The sequence below is a fragment of the Lepidochelys olivacea genome (genome assembly GCF_965140295.1).
Source record: "Lepidochelys olivacea isolate rLepOli2 genome assembly, chromosome: 8".
Lineage (NCBI taxonomy): Eukaryota > Metazoa > Chordata > Testudines > Cheloniidae > Lepidochelys > Lepidochelys olivacea.
Window position 1 is genome coordinate 34,915,389 of NC_140418.1, and position 23,151 is coordinate 34,938,539.

Here is a 23,151-nt window from a genome sequence, read left to right on the forward strand (position 1 = left end):
AGATTGTACACAAGAAAGCAAATAGGTGCTGAAAATGATTTTTGGGACATGGGTAACTGTTCACTGAGAACTGAAACTCATTTCACATACCATCAGACAGCTATTTGGTGGTCTAACAAATTCTGGTCACCTGTGGGCCCATATTTGAGAGGTTCTACATCCCATTTCTAAGTCGTTCTGAGCTAAAAGATGGACTTTCTGTATGTGTGTGAGCATGCGTGGGTTCCCTTTCTTGATATAATGTATGGAGACGTATGAGGAGAGATAATCATGAAGGGTTACACATAGGGTGACCAGATAGCAAGTATGAAAAAAATTGGGACACTTCTTTTTTCCATAGTGGAGGGGCATAGTTGTCTGTATAAAAGACAAAGCCCCTCATATCAGGGTAATACCAGAACATCTGGTCACCCTAGTCACACAGGACAACAGATGCCTTTCATGTAATAATAAAAGAATAATAATTTTATTTATATTTATAAAGTACCCATCCCTGTACCCTGCAAGGCATTCAGGGCACTGACTAATAACTTCAACAGTACAAATATACACACAAATGGCAAATAAAACCCATCTTCATCAACCACATGCAAAAAGATAGATACATACAGAGGGCTGAGAACACACCGCAAATTGTGAAAACTTGGCCTCTACAGTGATTATATTTTATCAATTTAGAATAATAATGTATTAGAAATGCAGATATAAAATAAGGCTGCAGTTGTCCTGTGAAATCGCTTATTGTCCTTGGATTGCCATAATTAAGTAATATGTATTATCGGATACTAAAAAGAAGAATAAAACCACATTTATGATACCATATTCCCTGGATTTTACACAACAACTGTTAATGTTTTTTTGTTACCTCACCTGATGAACATAATATTCAAGGTCGTACAGTGCTGCTACTTTTTCATCCAGAGTAGAAGTAGAGCTATTGAATTTGTTGATTAATTTCACCATAATTTCAAAATCAGTTTCTATCTTCATGTTGAGTTCTTCAAACTCCTTCTTCAGCTCTTCTATGGGACGGAACCTTTGTCTCACATCTTCCAGATTAGTCTTAGAAATGAGAGAAGTAAAACCAAAAGAAATACAGATGTTAAAATAGTGGATTAGTGGAGTACATCATCCTAAAGGTACACCCCAGCCTACAGATAACTTAGAAGTGGAATTTAACCTTCAGTGAGTTTGAGGCCTTTGATTTAGAGATTTAGAGACAGATCTTCTAAGTATTTAGACACCTAAAGATGCAAATAGGCATTCAGGTATCTACACACTTTTAAAAATCACACTAACACCAACTGAAACCAGGGGGAATTTGAGCTTTTGAAAATTCCACTAAGTTTCTATCTGCATTTTTAGGTGCCTAAATACCTTTAAAATCTGGCCCTTAGATACTAATATGAAGAGAGAAGAAATTACCTCAGCTTTGTCTGCACCTACCATTCTATATCATCTCTCTATCCCCTTCCTACACATCGTTCAAGATCAACCAAAATAAAAAAGCATTACTCTTGATATGCCATAAGGCTAAAAGTGTCACAATATTTAGTCCATTCAATACTATCATCATCATCTTCTCACATTTTTATACAGTGTCTTGCATCCCAAAGGCTCCGAGATGACAAATTCCAGTATCACTTTACCAACCACTAAAATGCAGGCACCTAGCATACGCTCAGGAAGGCAGCAGCTATTTAAGAGCATCCAGCAATCTTGCACAACAGTTTAGGATAGGAAATAGAGATTATTGTATCTAACAAACATCAAGGTAGCTCCCTAAACTGAATTTGGGCAGGCTGCTGTGATGAAGGCCCTGACTCCTTAAACTCACTTTTAAAATGGGCAAGAATATGTCAAATACTCAGTCTGGTGATGTGACAGTGCAGTAGAACTCTATTTTATATAATATCTCTCATACAAACAATACCCTATGAAGTTTTGGAGAGTTCGGTAACAGCAGAGGGTGAGACTATAAGTCACATGTGGAAGGTAAGAAAGAAGAGAGATACTTTCAGCTGAGATATGAAAAGAGATGAGAAGTTAATGAGGTGAAGAGACTCAGGTAAGTTGTTCCAGGTAGCAAGAACTGCATAGAAGAAAGTTCTTCCATTAACAGTGATTAAACTGTGTGGAGGGACAGAGTTGAAACTACTGATATATAGATAGAGAAAGCCAGAAAGGAAGCAGAGAAAAAAGACTAAATGTGAGATACGTTGAAGCATGGTCAGGAAGATTATGAAAACAAGGAAGACCATTCCAGGGTCCACTTAAGAATGAACAGACACATCAAAGAATGGAAATGTACTTGTCTTTGTACGGAAGAGAATGGTGTGAGAGGACCTGAGCCCAAAAGGTTTTCGATTTCATTGCTCATTCCAACCTAACATACTCTAGCATTAAACACACACACACACACACTTACTTTATGGTTCATGCAAAAGAAATCTGTGGGCTCAAGCTGTCAGAGAGAACAATTTAGGGATGAAAGTTAAATCGCTGTCAATCTAATGGTAGCTGTACAATTTGTGCTACTGTTTGCATTGGTTAAATTGCTATAAACACTACCCCCATTTCTCCCAACAAAGGAGAATGAGCAATAGGGTTATAAAGCAAAGTTCATCCTTTGTGTTAAGTCAACTGTACTTCAGTGGCATTACCCCAGGGATGAATTTGGTCCTTACAGTAGTAAATGATGCAAAATGGAGTATTTTACATCCATTAGATGTAGTTGTTTTTATCCCAGTTGTTGCCATATCTATTAAAATAGTTTTTGAAGGACATGGTGTGACCCTAGGATCCCCTCAATGGCAGAGGGTTCAGTACTCTGTGTGAGCAACTCCTATCAGGCCTGACAAACTCATTACACCCAACACACTGCTTTCATAGTACTTATCAAACAAGTGCTCAGTAAGTTATCAAATGAAAGCCAATGATACACTGGTCATCAATATAAGTAAGAAATGCATGTACTGACACTCTATAAGAAAATGTGTACCTATATACCCTGAAATTATGTTTAAAATTCTGTTACATGGCAGACAAACAGGGCTTCTGCCAGACAAAAGCATATCTATTCACCTATCCCTGCTGCTGAAGTAAATGAAGCATTGTAAAACCAACACAATGGAACCTCTATTTGCATGTGAAGTTAACAGGAAAAACAGGTTGAAAAGAGGGATGTGAACCCAAAAGGGGGAGCACAGGGGAGTACAAGTAACAGGGAAGAAGAGTCTGCTGGTGGTGAGGCACCTCAAAAGGGGCATTTCAAGGTTTACTGGACTATAAGAAGGAAAGTTATAGATATGTATGGTATATCTGTATTTCCAAACTTGTGATGTTTCTGGGTGACGCTCCCAGGCAGATTGGCATCAGCACTGCCTAACCTGTTCAATGACCCATCAAGGGTCATCAACTGTACAATGAACCCATTGAAAGGACCAGGGAAGACACCTTATGAGTCAGCAAAGCGTGTGGTATGCCTGTGGACAGAGAACTAAGAGTGTCTAAGGCTTCCGTGCCATGTACTGTGAAGCTTGTGTTTGGGACAAAGGAAGTACAAGCCACATGGCAAAAAAATATAAAAGGCAGCTGCATCATCTTCATTTTGTTTTCAATCCTGCTTCTTACCTCTGGAGTAACTTTTCTACAAAAAATGGTTACCTACCTTTTCATAACTATTGTTCTTTGAGGTGTGTTAGAATCATAGAATCATAGAATATCAGGGTTGGAAGGGACCCCAGAAGGTCATCTAGTCCAACCCCCTGCTCAAAGCAGGACCAATTCCCAGTTAAATCATCCCAGCCAGGGCTTTGTCAAGCCTGACCTTAAAAACTTCTAAGGAAGGAGATTCTACCACCTCCCTAGGTAACGCATTCCAGTGTTTCACCACCCTCTTAGTGAAAAAGTTTTTCCTAATATCCAATCTAAACCTCCCCCACTGCAACTTGAGACCATTACTCCTCGTTCTGTCATCTGCTACCATTGAGAACAGTCTAGAGCCATCCTCTTTGGAACCCCCTTTCAGGTAGTTGAAAGCAGCTATCAAATCCCCCCTCATTCTTCTCTTCTGCAGGCTAAACAATCCCAGCTCCCTCAGCCTCTCCTCATAACTCATGTGTTCCAGTCCCCTAATCATTTTTGTTGCCCTTCGCTGGACTCTCTCCAATTTATCCACATCCTTCTTGAAGTGTGGGGCCCAAAACTGGACACAGTACTCCAGATGAGGCCTCACCAATGTCGAATAGAGGGGAACGATCACGTCCCTCGATCTGCTCGCTATGCCCCTACTTATACATCCCAAAATGCCATTGGCCTTCTTGGCAACAAGGGCACACTGCTGACTCATATCCAGCTTCTCGTCCACTGTCACCCCAGGTCCATTTCCGCAGGTCCTTTTCCGTGTTGCTCATGTCCTTTCTGTTCTAGGTGTGTGAGCGCCCACATGCACAGTTGTCTGAGATTTCTGCCTTAGCAGTATGTGTAGGGCTGGCTGTGGCACCCCCTGGAGTGGCATTCCCATGCGGTGGAGTGGCATTCCCATGCCGCCGGCCCTGCACCCTCTCAGTTCCTCATGGCTGACAACTCTGACAGAGGTGTAGAAGGGCAGGAAATGGAATGGATATGAACACATCTGGAAGAACAACATTTACAAAATGGTAGGTAACTGTTTTTTCTTCAAGTGCTTGCTCATGTCAATGCTATTTTAGGGGACTCACAAGCAGCATCCACGGAGGTGGGCTCAGAGTTCATAACTTAGTGGCTTGCAGTACTGCCCTACCAAAACCAGCATCCTCCCAGGCCTGGTGGGTCAGGGCATAGTGGGATGTAAAAATGTGGACAGATGACCAGGTGGCCACTCTACAGATGTCCTAGATAAGCACAAAGGCTGCCGAAGAGGCCTGCGCCCTGGTAGAGTGGGCAGTGACAATCGCCAGGGAGTGGCACCTTTGCTTAGTCGTAGCAGAAGCGAATGCAGGCAGTGATCCAAAAGAAATTCCTTGAGTGTATACAGGTGTTAGCCGACGGCCAAGGATGTTTGGTGAGGTGCCAGCTATGCCCGTTTATACCATCCGTGACTTTAACCGCTAGGACGCACTGTCCCTTCGCAGCGGGCAGCCCGGGCTAGGCTGACGGATGCCCCAAGGTCCTAACCACCCGTGACTTTAACTGCTAGAGCTCAGAGCTCCTTCGCAGCGGGCAGTCAATACTGACTGACAGGTGCCCCAATGGCAGCACTAAGAGCCTCTCCACACCCGTGACTTTAACTGCTAGAGTTCAGAGCTCCTTCGCAGCGGGCAGCCAGGATTGACTGACAGGTGCCCCAAGAGTTTGCCCCGTGGAGGCGGCACAACTCAACGCTAGGCTCTTAGTACTCTCACCTAATGGCCAGGCTTTAGAGCCAAAACGGCTGAGGTTCTTTAATTGTGTTGGCTGCTTTACAGTAAACCAGAGAAAACAAGTCAGGCTTATGCATAAATGGTTACCAAAATTTATTAAGCTAGATTCTAATCATGTGGTTACAAAATTGCTAGTGCCTACTTATTTAAATGTAGAGATGTTACACACACAAACAAGTTACAAAACTGAAGCCACAATCCCAAAGAAAGAAAACCAAGTATAGAGCTCTATTTCAAAATATGTGTACACTAAAGATAGGAGATCAGGTGTGGGTGCTTCTTACCCTCCTTGCATCTCTCGATTCCAGCGGTGCCAAGCCAGGATCGGTCACTCAATTCCGCGGAAAGACGAATAAGGGACAAGGCGTAGGGACCCTCTTAGCTGCAGAAGCCTTGGGAGGCTGTCACTTATCTGACCAGCAGATAGATAGTGAAAAGCACTCAAAAATCATGGTGCTGTAGGTCCCCTACTTATACCTCTGTACTCCTTTATTCTCTTTCTCCTTTCTTATGCCAAATTGAGGCTGGTCTGTCGGGGTGACGCCAGCTTTCGCAAGAGTAGTTTACACTTGCAAAGGAGAGAAACAATAAGTGTCGACGACTGGACATTTCTTTTATCAGGGTAAATATTTTCCCAACTAGGATGTTGGTGTGTGTGCATCACGCTATTTAGTAGGGGCTAACAGCCATGTCTGTCACAGGGCCTCTGCCTGCTGTGAGCTTAATCGTTGTATCTGTTCCCAGAGGCACATTGTAGCAGCACACCTGTGCTTTCACAGCTTCAAAGGCTGTGCTGGAATATATGTTAAGTGCCCTGTTCCTGCTTCCTCCTGTGTTTCCAGCAATGCTGGTCTGATGGGGGGGGGCTGGCTGTCTGGCTACAACAGGACCTTTAATTCTGATGGCCAAAGGGACGAATAATTGCGTCAACTTATGGAACGGCTTGATCCTGTCAGTGTAGAAGGCCAGAGCCCTTCTGATGTCCAGGGCATGTAGCCAGCACTCCTCCTCCAATCTATGCAGCATTGGAAAGAAGACCAGTAAGTAAATGTCCTGGCTCGAGTGAATCTGAGAGATTACCATGGGAAGAAATCCCGGGTGCAGCCTTAGTTGGACCTTGTCTGCGTAGAAGACCGTGTAAGGAGGCTCCAAGATGAGCACCCGAATCTTGGATACCTGGCAGGCCGACATCACCATGACCAGCAGAAGGAGGGAGCGGGAAGTCAGTGGCTTGAAGGGAGGACCCACAGGCTGCGACAGCACCAGATTCAAGTCCCACAGAGGGACAGGGTCCCTGATGTGTGGATTGAGGTATTCCAGGCCCTTAAGGAATCTGGCCGTGATATTCTAAGCAAAAACTGACCTCCCTCAAACAGTGGGTGGAAGGCTGAGATGGCTGCTACATGGACCTTGATCAATGAGAGGGACAAATCACGAAGCTTGAGACTCAGGATGAACACCTTTGTCCGCAATCCAGCAGGTGAACCGTTTCCACTTGGCCATGTAGGTCGCCTGGTGGAGAGCTTCCTACTTCCCAGCAGAACGCGCTGAACCTCAGCCAAGCACTGCTGCTCTTGCACGTTTAGCCACACAGCAGCCAAGCGGTCAGATATAACACTGCCAGGTTGGGGTGCAGAAGACTGTCATGGTTCTGGGACAACAGATCTGACCAGAGCGGTAGCTGGAACGGGGTTGGCACCGAGAGGTCCATCAGAGTGCTGAACCAGTGTTGGTGTGGCCACGCCGGTGCTGTGAGGATGACGCTCACCCTGTCCCGTTTGATTTTTGTGAGGACCCTGGGTAGTAACGGCACCAGAGGGAAGGTGTACATCAGAGCCCCTGACCCCGGGAGCAGAAAGGCGTCCGACAGGGATCCTCTGACCATGCCTCCAATCGAGCAGAAGATGTGGCATTTCCTGTTCTGCCAGTACGCAAACAGGTCTACCCGGGGAGTTTCCCATCTGTGAAAGATGGAACTGGCCACCTTTGGATGAAGGGACCACTTGTGGTGATATGAGAATGTCCTGCTGAAGCGATCTGCCAAAGCCTTCTTGGTTCCTGGAAGGCTACAAGATGGATGTTGTGCTGCAGACAGAAGTCCCAGAGCCAGAGGGCTTCCTGACAGAGAATAGATGACCTGGCTCCGCCCTGCCTGTTTATATAGAAGACCACAGCCGTGTTGTCCGTCAGGCCCTGGACTACTCTGCCTTGCATCTGAGGTAGAAAGGCGAGGCAGGTTAGTCAAACAGCCTTGAGCTCCTTGACATTGATACGCAGGGAATGATTGTGACTGGATCAGCGACCTTGAGTATCGAGGGCACCCAGATGCACTCCCTAGCCCAGGTCTGAGGTGTCGGAGACAAGGGTCACTGACGAGGCTGGGGCCGCGAAGGGAACTCCTTCGAACACCAGCTTGGGATCCTGCCACCAAAGGAGGGATGACAGGACGCTGTCTGGGATCCTGACCACTCGGTCCATGCTGTGCCAGTTGGGGACACAGACCGACAATGCCCTTGCCACTGCCTGGGGTGGGGGGCAGAACCCTGGCAGGGCTGGTGAGTTCGACCACCACAGTACCCCCATGAAGCCCCATAACGGGTACATGGCCTGATACAGGTCCTTTGCCTGAGGCCCCTCTCTCCTTCAATGCCAAGGGGCTTTTTTTTTTCAGCCTCTTCTTTGGCGCAGGTGAAATGGAGCGGTGCTGGGCTGACTCCAGTGCAGGAACTATGCTGACCGCCGAGGCCGAAGTGCAAGTGTGGATGCCTCAGTTGAGGGTTCCAACGCCGGCCAAAGAGTAGCCTCTGTCAATAACGCCCTCAAGCAGATATACTGCTCCTTCTTGGATTGCGTGTTATGCTATACAAAGCACATGGGATCTTTTATAAGAGAGAAGGCACATACGCCATATTTATTGAAAATACGACAGTTAGCATATGCTTTTCAGTCACACAGCATACACACAAACACACAAGTCCTGCAGATGGTCTTTATAGTTACCAGTCTGTTGTAGCTCAAGTCAATCTAATGCCAGTTAGATGGAGCATGAGTGAGGAGCTAGGCTCTGTCGGTCGCGATCCGATGCTCCGAGGCTTTGCAGGACTGAACCCAGAGTTCCATGACAAAACACCCCACCTTTATAGCTGTAAATTCCCATTTGAGTCCATGCATTTTGCAATGTCATCCTGCAATCATTAGTCCTTAAGTGGTGTTAATCTTGGGGTTTTCTGCTGTTATTTGCTGATTATTGTCGGGCTTCCCATTGTTATCTCCTATTTGTTGTCTCGCCTTCAGGGGTGCCTGCCTCACCTCTGAGGTCGTCAATGCTGCTAATATGTTTAGCCTTGGATACAATGGATATTTTCTGATTGTCTCCTGGTGTTTCCAAGTCTCTCACTTTTTCTTGACCATCTGGACATTTGTGATGGCTTTCACACCTTATCTTTTACTGATGCATGCATTCCTCATTCACACAAACAGTCTCTCACAGAAACCTTCAAAGGTATACAGAATACACTGTGAATTAAGAGAGGTTTCAGAGTAGCAAGTACTCCTTTTCTTATTGTGAATTAAGTCTTGCTAAATCTTATAACTAAAACAATTCACATTGGGGCTTCAGGCCCTCAACATTTCTCTAATCTATTTATCATAGACACAATACAAAATCCTGTCTTTTACTTACTAAACCTTATTGTATATTTAACTAGAGTGCCTAATTTGTAATACATATAGGAAAAGATAGTAGACATTATAACTTATCCTAAAACAAAAGGGTGACCATAATCAGTCATAAGGATTGTTCTGGTCTGTCCCTGCCTTAACATCAGTACAGACACTGGCAGTCTGTCAGATGCATTCCTACCAGTGTCCCAGAGGGTCATTCCTTTCTGCTATTCAAAAAGGGTGGCTGGTAAAATGAAATCAAGACATACATTAGTACCTCTATTCTTAAAAGTACAATTATAAAATCCTGCTCCTACACGCGGGCAAAAGTTCTTACAGATGTGGCACCTGTCTTTGCAATGGCCTTCTCCCAGACACTTAAGACAGCTATCATGCAGATCACTGATAGGTATCGGACTGCTGCATGACGCACACGGCTTGAAGCCAGGACAGCAAGGCATGCCCTGCTTGGAGCAAAGTTCCAACTGGGACTCTATTGACTAACACACACTGTCAACTAACTATATATGAAACTCTGTACAGCAACAACGAAACCAGTCAATGGCAAGAAATGGTGCTTCATGCAACCGTCATGGGCAGTCAGAAGGGAACAGAGGGTGCAGAGCCAGCAGCTTCGGCAGTGCAGAAAAAGAAGCTGGCAGTTTTATCGGTACCATAGCTCCTGAAGTCGGCCTGTCTCAGTCTCCAGTGCCAAGAGATGATGCCGAGGGCTATAGGGTTAGGGTCCTTAGACTACTGTTTCATACCAGTAGTACTCAAACAGGCCCTGGAACTGTGTCCCATCAGAGGATGTTGAGGCGACTAACCTCACAGGGGATGGTGTTCTGATGGGCTGTGGCTCAGAGTGTAAGGAGGAAGCCTGTTCCTTCTCATCAGAGCAAGAAAGACTACTTTCTCTAAAAGGGATGCGGCAAATTTGGATCAGCAGATGACCTGGCTGCATCCCATTTGCTGGGGAGAGTCCAGGCCCAGGTCTAATAATGGACTCAGTGATTTCTCCATGAGAAGTCATAACTCAATGTCCCAGTCTTTTCTGGCTCTAGAAGTCAATTCATGGCAGTGGGAACAATTTTGTGGGAATGTCCCTCTCCTAAACAATAATACACTACAGGTGACCATCCGTTACATGGAAAGCATTCCAGCAGGAGGCACACGACTTAAAGATGGGAAATCCAGCATAAGGGTGAGGGAAAAAGCTTCCCAACCTGGAAGCAGGAAAATGAAAACCTAAACTATGAAGTAACAGTAAAATTAAAACTAACAAACATTTTTTTGGATAGTACTTCTCCTTTCCTCCAAGTACACTAAAAACTGACAGGTAAGGCACTATCTACTGAGGGAAAAGGAGAAGCGGGCTTTGCTGCAGATTTCGTCCCAGACCAAAGGTTGTAGAGATGGAAGTGGGGAGCGGTTGGACTACACAGTGCTATATATACACATGTCACTCACAGCTCAAAGGGGAGGTGCACATGTGTGGACCGACAGGCACTGCTGATGAAGATTTCCGATCCGAGGCACAAGGGGCTCTGCCGCACCTACAGTGATGCACTTATAGGGACGTCACTGGAACAAGAACCTGTTCTTATTATCCTAGCTCTCTCTCTTAAATCTTAATATTTTTGTAAATGTATTTGATTTCACTATAAGCAGATTCCAGTGCTGTGTTGTTACAAAGGGCCTGATCTGGAGTTGTGCCAGTCAAGCTGTGTGTATGCTGTCTCTTTGGAGACAGCTTACCAGGCTATTTCTGTGAGCGTTCAGTAATAGGGGCTGGATATTACAGATGGGGATTGTCAAGGTTCCTTCCGCACTCTGAACTCTAGGATACAGATGTGGGGACCTGCATGAAAGACCCCCTAAGCTTATTCTTACCAGCTTAGGTTAAAAACTTCCCCAAGGTACAAACTTTGCCTTGTCCTTGAACTAATGCTGCCACCACCAAGCGTCTTACACAAAGACCAGGGAAAGAGCCCACTTGGAGATGTCTTCCCCCAAAATATCCCCCCCAAGCCCTAGACCCCCTTTCCTGGGGAAGGCTTGATAAGAATTCTCACCAATTTGTACACGTGAACACAGACCCAAACCCTTGGATCTTAAGAACAATGAAAAATCAATCACGTTTTTAAAAGAAGAATTTTAATTAAAGAAAAGGTAAAAGAATCACCTCTGTAAAATCAGGATGGTAAATACCTTACAGCGTAATCAGAGAATCCCTCTAGGCAAAACCTTAAATTACAAAGACACAAAAACAGGAATATACATTCCCTCCAGCACAGCTTATTTTACCAGCCATTAAACAAAAGGAAATTTAACGCATTTCTAGCTAGATTACTTACTAACAGTTGTAAGGCTGCATTCCTGATCTGTTCCTGGCAAAAGCATCACACAGACAGACGAACCCTTTGTTTCCGCCCCCCCCTCCAGATTTGAAAGTATCTTGTCTCCTCATTGGTCATTTTGGTCAGGTGCCAGCGAGGTTATCTTAGCTTCTTAACCCTTTACAGGTTAAAGGGTTTTTCCTCTGGCCAGGAGGAATTTTATAGCACTGTATACAGAAAGGTGGTTACCCCTTCCCTTTATATTTATGACAGGGAGGCTAGCAGAGGGGCTCGGGGATTAGTGTGCATCTGTCACTACCCTGCACAGGAGAGGGTTAGGTCTCTGGAGACCAGAAATCAGTGCTTGTCTGTGTCCAGAGGCTGTTGGTTTCAGGAAGCTGAGCTACAACAGGCATCACGCAAGACTGCTTCACGCTAAGGGCAGGCAGTGGTGAGGTACCTCACAACTCTGAGTACCTCTGGGGAGTGTCACACATGGCTCATTCTCACAAAATGGGTTATTACTGATTTTTGCATTTAAATGGCATTCATAAAAGAATTCTTCTATCAGAAATATTGGCTAACAGATAAATAATTCTCTGAAAACGGAGATGTCTTGCCCAAAGGATGATAAGAATATTGCTAGAGCAACTGTAACACATTGACTGGACTGAAGGAATAACATTTCTAATCAACTGATAGGCTAAACATCTTGGTGATATATGGGGACTGTGATGGCAGTATAGAGTTTTGGGGGACCCAAAGAAGGGGCATCACAGTCTTCGCTCACTTCTCCTGCCTCAGTTTTCCTATCCGACTCAGGCACTGGACACATACAAGAGTGAAGCTTGGACCCAGAGGAATCCTCTCTGGTGCTCAAGGGAAAAAAGCTACATCCCATTTGCTGAGCCTTATATACTGTGACAGGGTCAGGCCAGAGATCCTATTAGGATCCAGGAAGTGACAGAAGGTAATATATTAGACCCAGATTAAGCAGGTCCCTTTTCCCTGAGTAAGATGGGCTGTTCCAGAACAATAAGGAAGTTGCTCGAACCAATTAAGGCAGGCTAATTAGGACACCTGGAGCCAATCAAGAAGCTACCAGAATCAATTACAACAGGCAGGCTAATCACGGCACCAGGTTTTAAAAAGGACCTCACTTCAGTTAGTGAGGTGCTTGCGAGGAGCTGGGAGCAAGAGGTGCACGAGAAGCTTAGAGTGAGTAGGAGTACTGCTGGAGGACTGAGAAGTACAAGCATTATCTGACATCAGGAGGAAGGTCCTGTGGTGAGAACAAAGAAGATGTTGGGAGGAGGCCATGGGGAAGTAGCCCCAGGAGTTGTAGCTGTCACGCAGCTGTTACAGAAGATACTACAGATAGCTGTAATCCACAGGTCCCTGGGCTGGAACCCGGAATAGAGGGCAGGCCCGGGTTCCCCCCAACTCCCTATTTGATATAAGAGGAGTTGATCTGGACTGTGGGTCGCACCAGAGGGGAAGGTCTCTGGCCTGTCCCCCGACCCATGAGGTGGGCCAGCAGAGGCTGCAGGGATTGTTCTCCTTTTCCCCATGCTGTCCAGTGATGAGGTTAGCCGAGTGAACAGCAGGTTTGTGCCACTAACAAAAGGAGCCAAACTGAGGACTGCCATGAAGCTCTGAGGTGAGCAAATCTGCCAGTAAGCACAGAACCCACCAAGGCAGAGGAGAAATGTAGTTTGTTTTACTTTAAATTGTGGCCTCTATGTGACTGAGTAGCCAACAGCTGACAACCTTGGTTGAAACTTTATGTTATGCTGGCAGGCAGAGAAATGAATGAGCAAGTCTCTTTTCAAAAAGAGGGGGTTTTTTTTAGCCTTTTTAAGTGTACTGTATTTATTTTGTGTGAAGACATTTTTGAAACTGACTTCTGTCACAGGGCCTTATTCTGTTCCCATTATAGGGATTTTGCAGTTGGCTTCAATATGAGCAGGAATTGACCTTCCTGAGCTAAATGATCCAAACATAATAATTACAGCTGGTTAATAATTCACTGTCAATAAACCACCTAATGAAGTTGGCCCACTTTTTGTTTGCAAATCATTCAAGAACCAAATCCGATTGCTACCAATGCGCTTATTTGGAAGTGCTCACCAAATAGGCTGAAATGTAGTCAGCTATGGGGAGTTCACAGATTCTTGTTTGCTTTTCTTTCCCATGGCATGTGATTGGTTACCTAGAGTCAGAGCATAATTTTTTCTACTTCCTGATTCTGAGTGAAGGCTGTTAACCAAACCAGCAATCAACCAAATTTACAAAAACAATGAACAACGTGACCACACAAGAAACAGTGGTAAGATGTATTCACAAAAATGTTCACATATTACTCTTCGTATTACTCATTCAGATCTAATAATGATGCCCAATCAAAAAAGCCAGGAAATCAACATCCCACCAGAGGTCTTATTGACGTTACCTACTTCATGTTCATCGAAGAGATCTGCCATTTCACTTCTAGCATCACTTGTATGACATGAGCCTCAGTAAGAAATTTAGATCTGGGGCCTGGGGGGTTCCAGGGGATGATTACATGGAGATTCAAACTTCCACACTTGTGGTTCAAATCCCACTGCGGTTGTTAGTGACCACAAGGCCACCTGATGGCTGTTCTGTCACTGAACCAGTAACCTGAGTCCACTTCCGAAATGCACTAGTGTCCACACTGTGATTACCACTAGTGGCACCTTTTCCAGCTATAGTTTATGATGTACCAATTATCAACAAAATATGTTACACTATATGTATAAAAACAACAAGGAGTCCGGTGGCACCTTAAAGACTAACTGATTTATTTGAGCATAAGCTTTCATGGTTAAAAACCCCACTTCTTCAGATGCAAGAAGTGGGGTTTTTAACCATGAAAGCTTATGCTCAAATAAATCAGTTAGTCTTTAAGGTGCCACTGGACTCCCCTTGTTGTTTTTGTGGATAGAGACTAACATGGCTACCCCCGATACTTGACTATATGTATAAATATATTAACTACAGCTGTGCAATAAACGGCTTTTTAGAACAAGAAGGCTTAGAATTACCTTTACAAAAGCTTTCAATTTATATAGAAATCCCAGCTTTAGCAACATAGCTGAGGAAATCCTGACATGCCATTGATTTCAATGGGATCAGGATTTTACCCAGAAAATTTATATTTGCCTCATAATCATAGGCAAAGCAGGAAATGGTCTGTTTGGTTCCCCCTACAATGGTGGTTTTCAACATTTTTCCATTTGCAGGTCCCTAAAAAATTTTGAATGGAGCAGCAGACCCCTTTGGAAATCTTAGGCATACTCTGCGGACCCCAAGGGGTCCATGGACCACAGGTTGAAAACCACTGCCCTACAAGATTGTTCCCCACAGTACATTTTCCAGCACTTGTAGCCATGTTATTTCTAATGCATACTTCATACAGTGTTACACCAGCCTTTCATGGGGTGCTTTAGAAACAGGAAATACCTTTTGTTCCATTGTGCTTTCTGTCTTTTCTTTTTCCTTCATTTTAGCCAAAGCCTCTTTGAGTTCCTGTGATGTAAATGAGTTTGAGTTGATATGCATCTCGTCCAGCCTTGCAGAAAAACAAAAAAAAGGGGGGGGGAACCACTTTATATGGGTAAACAATTTATCCTTAAAAAAAAACACAATCAACTTTTGTCTGGAGAAAAAGTTGAGTACTAAATTCCCATTTATCTGGCACAGGACATGCAGAAAAATCAATGCTCCAAAGTAAGGTCAGATCTAGTGCTCAGTTTAAGAGTGTGGCTTTAAGACACCACCCTGACAGTATAAAGCTGTGGTTTGAAAATCCTCATGGCAACACAAGATCTCAATTCCTAATGCTATAAAAACTGCTCAGTTTATCTCCCCAATATATCATCTGGGGATGTATAAAACAGGAAAGATTTCATAAACAAAAAAAAAAAAAAAGAACAGGTGTGCCCAGAATATTGACAAGGATCTTTTACTTGTATGTCTTGGGATGGGTCCATTCAGTTCCAAAGCTGACATGTTGATGATGATGACGATATCAAAACAAGGATTAGGCAGCACGTAGTCTCTACAATCTAAGAAACTAACTCTGCTGTTCTTTTTGTGTTATCCTAACCTGATCCTACATGAGCATTGTTGCACTGGCAAAAGGAAAACCCAGGGTTGGGACATCTCAATGAGCTTCTGTATGCCTTGGATCATAAATAGAGGTGGGAGGGGGCACAGAATGGTAGTACTCATGTATTTTGAGAAATAGAAGTCCCCATGGTTACAAAACTTGTCTTTGTAAAGAGAGCACAAGGAGGGAAATGGTTGAGAGTTGTATTTTTTAGGCAATTTTTAAAAAAATAGATGTAGTGAAGGCTGGTGACATCTTGAGCGTATGTCAGCAAATACTGACACTTAAATGAATGCTTAGAGCCAATGCACAACAGCAAGTAAAGACCTTGTTGTATCTGACTCAAACCTCTGTGAAAAAAGCCTCCCTAAGCTATCCTGCTGCATTAATTTCTAGAAAATAATTTGCACCCCATTGCTACAGAAAGTTTCAAAAGAACAAGTGACATTCCCAAGAAATCATACTGCAAGTTTAGTTTCAGAATCATGGCTTTACGAAGTATGAAAGTCTCTCCAAAAGCACAGTAAAGGCAGTTTTAGCACCCAGGCTAAAAGGAAGTAGGGCAGCTAGGAGTAGTACAGAAGTACTGAGCACCCCAAATGCCAATTAAAGACTCTGGGACCTGTGGATATTCAGCACTTCTGAAAATCTGTCTCCTAATAAAAGAAATGAAATCAAAAGCCCATATACCTCTGTATAGCAGAACAGCAAGTACTTTATATTACTGTACCTTTTCCTTTTCTTCTGGTCTTTCATGTCACTTTTTTCATTTTTGTTATCTGGAAGCCTGGCTTCTCTTTCCCCTGTTTGAAGATTTAATCGCACGTGTAACCCTGCAGGAACAGCCTGACCTACAAACAAAGGTTAGAGTATTTCAGGCCACATTTATTCTTCTCAAGATTTACCATGCTGGGTGTATTTCAGTCAGACACTTCTATTCCAACACCGTACAACAATGATAGTGAGTCAAGCCAAGATCTGCAGTGTGACAAAGAACAGGGCATTTGCTGTAGCCTGAGCACTTCCCCGGCCCCCCAAAATTAAGACGCGGCAGGTTTAAAACAAACAAAAGAAAGTACTTCTTCACATAACACACAGTCAACCCATGAAACGCCTTGCCAGGGGATGTTGTGAAGGCCAAAAGCATAACTTGGTTCAAAAAAGAATTTGACAATTTCATGGAGGATAAGTCTGTCAATGACTATTAGCCAGGATGCTCAGGGATGCAATCCCATGCCTTGGGTGTCCCTAAGCCTCTGACTGCCAGAATCTAGGACTGGATAACAAGGATGGATCACATTGCCCTATTCTGTTCATTCCCTCTGAAGCCACTGTCGGAAGACAGGATACTGGGCGAGATGGACCATTGCTCTGACCCAGTATGGCCGCTCTTATGGCACCTTGACACAAGTGCCATTTAACCTCCAGGAAGTCCCAGGACACACAACTGTTAACATGGCTGACACTCCATTCATTCCCTGACCACCTCATAAACTTAGATGCAGACTGCTGACTCCTCAATGAAATAGTGACACTTGGTTATGCAGAGTTCCCAGTGAGCTAGGGACACTGGTCCTGTTACTGGCACAGTCATAATTTTATCATAGTGGGTCAGAGCCTTAGAAATCAGACCGCTCTGTACTTACTGATATTTAGATTGAGACATGTAACAGCCATAGGTGCCTAGACAAGCTCAGAGCATGCAGCAGAGGATCCTTTCAACTTCAATAGGTATATTCTGGATATTATGTTACTCTGCTGTTCTGTAGGGTACTGAGATGCCAGATTTAAGGAATATTTGATCAACATCAAATGCCAACAAAAAACAGGAAATTCATAGTCAATCATCCACATCCCCCTAAAAATGCTTTTGCTTTTGTCACAAGATTGAGGTTACAGCTAACTGAGAACATTTCAGCATGGACCTGTATTCTATGGATGAAGTGAAAATGGCAATATTTCCTGTGAGGTATGATTCCATTTTTTGTGTATTTCAACCTTTTAATACAAGACGTTTGCCTGATAGATGGGGGTGGGCATCTTACTGAATCTCGCTCTCTCTCTCTCACACACACACACACTCCGCTTTTTCTCCTCCACAGTATGAAGATTTTGTATTTAGTCTTCCTTTGTCTGTTTTCCTTAATTTAAAAGTCATATAGAGTGAAAGGGTATGGTTGTCTCTTTGAATTTGAGACACATAACATTTTCTATTGAAGGGCACTGGAGGTATAGATAAATTCATTTTATTATAAATATGTTTTCTCATAATATGAAAGCCTTTAGTCTGGAGAACTAGTGTGTGGACTCCACCCACATAAGAACACAGAGGTACCTAACTGGTCAAAGCTACTGGTGCCTGAACCGCTCCTCCATCATCAACCTGGAGTGTGTCTCACATCCACAAACAAGAAACCTCCAAAGTTTATAGTAGTTTTTTATTTTTTTTAAATGTACAAAGGCAGGGGAAAGTCCAAACTAAAGGCTTTCCTGTTCTAATAAGGTATATTTATGATACAAATAAGTTGTCTTTTCCTACATCTCCCTTTAGTAGGAAATGCTGCATGTCTCAAAACAAAGACAAACATGTCCTTTCACTCTAGAGCAAGGAAAACAGACAAAACAGATTAACTATAAAATGTTCATGTGGCATCCTATACCTTGGAGGAGCATCTGGTAAACCCCACATTCTTCATCTGTGTATAATTGTAATATTGCATATAAAGCAGGCCGTGTGAGGTATAAGTGGAAAGGTTATGATCGGCTGAAAGTCATTTTTCTATTCAAATATATAAAGTTATGAAAACTGTGCTGTATGGCTGTCACTGAAACATACTGTAAGCTGGGGAATCAGACAGATATTAGCTCCCCAGAGGCAACAGCAAGGAAAGTAACCAATTCCTAAGCAGGGTATCAAACAACCCATCAATAGCCATTGTCCAGCAATGGAGCTATAATTCCATGAGTCACCTGCATGAGGCCACATCAGGGAATTGCTCAACCTTGCCTGGAGACCCAGCAATGCCCCCCAGACATGTCTGGACTTGTGTTCCCCAAGCACATGGGACTGAGGGTATAAAACAGAACACATGGGGCCCATGCTTGGCCTTTTGCCTGCACCCACCTATGCTGCAAGCAACAAGGATACTCTGAAGACTCCAACAGAGGGGACTGGCCCAGATTTCAAGGGTGAAACCTGTGTACTATGAACTGCAATATCCAGTGGGGTAAGAAAAATCTAATCTAGATGTTACCCAGTCTAATAGGGTTGAGAGCTTAGACTGTGTGCTTATAATTTATTTTATTTTGGTAACTAACCGACTTTTTGCTTATCACTTAATATCTATCTTTTGTAGTCAATAAATTTGTTTTACTTTTATCTTTACCAGTGAGTTTGTATGAAGCGTGTGGCAAAGCTGTTCAGGTTTGCAAAGGTTGGTGTATATCCACTTTCCAGTGATGAAGTGCTGAACCAAATAATAAATTTGCACTGCCCATCTTGGAATATCGCTGAGGTACAGTGCTGGGAGCTGGGGGGATTTCACTGGTGCCTTTCCCTGTGTGATTCATGAGTGGCTCTGGAAGCATTCATGCAATCTTGCTGGCTGTGGGGCTCCACATTGTGCTGAGTCAAAACAGCACCTGGAGGGGTTTGCTGCTGGTCACTAGCAAGGCATTGTGAAAGACAGCCCAGGCCGGAAAGAGTTAAGGGGGCACAGCAGTCCCACAGTCCCAGGCTGCACCCTGGGGATCCAGTCACAGTTCACACACACACACACACACACACACACACGAGAGAGGTGCGCTCTCAGATACCATATATCTTCCATCATGAGTCTTATGACTCAGATGGGGAAGAGGGACTTCTTTTCCATTTGCAAAAGAGAGAAGTTGCAAAGTGTACATTCTGTCTCTCATTTCCAGAAGATGAACTTTGAAGAAAGATGCAGTGACAGCAAGGACTCTGTGTTCCCCTGTGACAGCAATCTAGTCAGAGGGCAGCTAGAAGATGCTTTTAAAAGAAAGGATTTAGTAAAGTCTTGAGGAAAAAAAGACAAGCCACATCTCCACTCTGTCATTCAAGAGACATCAGACTGAGAATTCTTAAACAACATACTGATTGTAAAATGAAATTATAGAGAGGGATTTTCAGACAATATATTTGCCTCTTAGCCTTCATTAGGTATGGTCATAAGTATAAAGGGAAGGGTAACCACCTTTCTGTATACAGTGCTATAAAATCCCTCCTGGCCAGAGGCAACATCCTGTTACCTGTGAAGGGTTAAGAAGCTCAGCTAACCTGGCTGGCACCTGACCCAAATGACCAATAAGGGGTCAAGATACTTTCAAACCTTGGAGGAAGGAAGGCTTTTGTTTTGTGCTCTTTGTTTACATGTTGTTCTCTCTTGGGACTGAGAGAGGCCAGACAGAAATCCATCTTTTCCAACCCATCCTAATCCAAGTCTCCAATATTGCAACCAGTATAGGTAAGCCAGGCAAGGCGGATTAGTTTATCTTTTGTTTTATATGAATTTTCCCTGTGTTAAGAGGGAGGTTTATTCCTGTTTTCTGTAACTTTAAGGTTTTGCCCAGAGGAGGATCCTCTGTTTTGAATCTGAATACCCTGTAAAGTATTTTCCATCCTGATTTTACAGAGATGATTTTTACCTTTCTTTTTTAAATAAAATCCTTCTTTTAAGAACCTGACTGATTTTTCTATTGTTACAAGATCCAGGGGTTTGGATCTTTGATGATTATGTAAGCAATTGGTTAGCATACGATTCTCAAGCCTCCCCAGGAAAGGGGGTGTGTAGGGCTGGGGGGGGAATATTTTGGGGGAAGACGTCTCCAAGTGGTCTCTTTCCTTGTTCTTTGTTTAAAATGCTTGGTGGTGGCAGCATACTGTTCAAGCACAAGGCAAAGTTTGTATCTTGGGGAAGTTTTTAACCTAAGCTGGTAAGAATAAGCTTAGGGGGGTCTTTCATGTGGGTCCCCACATCTGTACCCTAGAGTTCAGAGTGGGGAAGAAACCCTGACAGGTATGAATACCATTTAGACTGAGATAAGCATAAGGAGAAAGCAAGGTTCTTCCAGTCTCAAAGTGAACAGGATTACCTCACTAGGTCAAAAGCACCTGGAGATAACGAGGTTACAATGCAGTATTTTCTCAAGTAATTCATGAATTGTCAAGTGTAGCCAGAAATAAATGTCCCCGTTAGAACAGTACAGCATACTCTAGCTTTCACATTCCACATGCTCCTGGCCACATTAGTTCACCATGTTGCCAGGGGACACGAACAAGGATGATGTGCTTTTCTTAAAAGAAACATAAAAAAAAGGAGGAAGAAGGGCAGCCTACAGTAGAACTGAATGACTTACGTGTTACTATTTCTCTTACTTTTATTTACTGGTTGCTGAAAATAGAAACTGAATGTGAATCCCAGGGTATGTGAGCTTGCAAATGCAGCACAACTCAATTAAGGATTTTGCCATCAGAAAAGTGACACAAATATTTCTACTTCTGGGTTTTCACACTTTCTTGAACTAAGTTTGACTAAGCACACCAGGAAAACCTCTGGTTGCATGTATGTAAAAGATAAATAGTACTCATTCCATCAAGAAGCTTTTCCTATCTTATGAGACAGCAGCAAAGTCTCATGGTTGCAGTAATACAACAAGAATCACTTTAGTAAACTGCCAAAGAGGAGTCTCAGTTTCAACAACAATCTTTATTCATTCACTCTAAAATGTCCCAGATCTTTGGCACAGGGCAAGGACTGTCTTTTTGCTTTGGGGCATATTTAGTGTTATTATTTTATAATGAGTTTAGAGCTGGTGAAAAGCATCAGATACCGCTTTAGCCAAAGAATAGAGACAGCACTGGGAGCAGCAAACCAAGCTCTACCTGACCCTGATATGGAGGGACTACTTCTAGCATGAAAAGGTACTTCAGCCACCATGCCTATTTAGCCCTCGGCCTCCCTGCTGAGACTGTCAACAAGGAGGTCACACAGTGGTGTTATCTGCTGTGTTGTGGTCATCTGTCCAATACAAACCAGATTAAGAACTCAATTCATTTTACGTAGGCCAACGAAGATCTGCCTGATGGTAATGTATTTCTGGGACCAGATTTGAACCAGTGACCGCAAGGCTCTCCATCCCACTACCAATCCCCTGAACCAACCAGTGCCCAGCCTCTTAGTTGTAAATAGATAAAATCCATTGTACAGAAATATTATCACACAATAAAGGACTCCTGATGCTATTTAAACGCTGAGGCATTTATGGGAAAGAAATGTCAAGGCAAAGCGAAGACACAGTTTCAAAGCAAGAGACACTGATCCAATGATAATGTTCTGTTAATACGATTTTATACCCATTGTATATTTAATCGCTTTATTTAATGGCTGCTGCTACAATGGAGACTGTAGCTTGCTGCACTATTCCTGACCCGGTGCATTTCAGCATTCAAGCTGGGCTTAGAGAACAACTCTCTTCTATGCTTCCACCAGTTGGAGACCAGCTTATATATGAAAAAATAACACGTCTGCTTTATGACAAACTGCTTTCTCAAACAAGAGCTAACCTGACTGGCTTCCAAAATCTTTTCAGACATGGATATGTTAAATTTATCTGAATGTAAAAGTATTGGCATACTAAAACTACAATATGTTGTGCTTCTAAAGTCTTTCTTGAGAATTAACATCATTTTGTTTAGTCACATTTTGCCTCTCTTGAAAGTCGCTTAAAGTGACATAAAGGAAGAATTTAATTTATAGCCCCATTCTTTTAATTTTGGTCAGCCAGATTTTTTCAGACATCCGTTTATTTCTTCTTATATATTAGAAAAAATAATAGCCCCAGAGTCAGCTTCAAGGCAGCAATTCCCTCTCAGGGGTTCCGCTGACATTTATAAACTGATCCTATTTCTCTCTTGTGTTTTATGTTATCAGCTAAACCTGTCAACTTAAATTATTGCCTGGTAACCAAATCATAGTTATCTATTATTCTGTTATGTGTACATTTCTGAAGCTTTGTACCTATATCAAGTTTTTCAGGGATTGAAAACAAAACTATAAATAAACAACTGGAAAACAGAATAGGTTACCATTACATTGACAGCCAAAGTAAAAGTCATAAGCATCATACACAGAGCTACTAAAGCAATGGGACCCTTGCACTGCATATGCCTCATGCAGAAGTTTAATTAACACTTGTAACATTTTTTCTTGACAGGAATCAAGTGACTCCCTTGTGATATTGAACCTCATAATGCTTTATAAAAATATGCTTATGAATGTAAATATGACATAAATGGAATATGTTTTATGCTATATATGCCATGTAACATATCTTTCCAAAGGTTACATTCTACTGAATGTATTCATCCTATTTGTATGCATGTATCATTTTTATATCTGAAGTTATGAGCGTTGGCTCTATGCTTGTATTTAAAGCGTTTGCTGTAGAAAGCACCTAAGGCAAATCTGGTCAACATAGTGTGAAGGGTTAATTCAAATAATTGGGAGTACATGGCTAACAATGGACTTTGATGGATGCCAATCCACATCTGAGCTTTCCTGGGAACATTCAAACTAGCATGTGGACAATC

At 43.1% G+C, this 23,151-nt stretch overlaps 1 protein-coding gene across 3 annotated transcripts in view; it reads right to left on the bottom strand.

Moving 5' to 3' along the window:
- The window catches only part of SIL1 (SIL1 nucleotide exchange factor), a 229,016-nt gene that overhangs the window by 71,523 nt on the left and 134,342 nt on the right, over positions 1-23,151 (bottom strand). For all 3 annotated transcript variants that reach the window (XM_084636668.1, XM_084636670.1, XM_084636669.1), the window contains 3 exons: positions 16,270-16,390; positions 14,891-14,999; positions 871-1,062 (listed from right to left, as the gene is read on the bottom strand). In XM_084636668.1, coding sequence (XP_084492794.1) covers positions 871-1,062; positions 14,891-14,999; positions 16,270-16,390 — 422 coding nt within the window. The remainder of the gene's footprint in view (positions 1-870; positions 1,063-14,890; positions 15,000-16,269; positions 16,391-23,151) is intronic.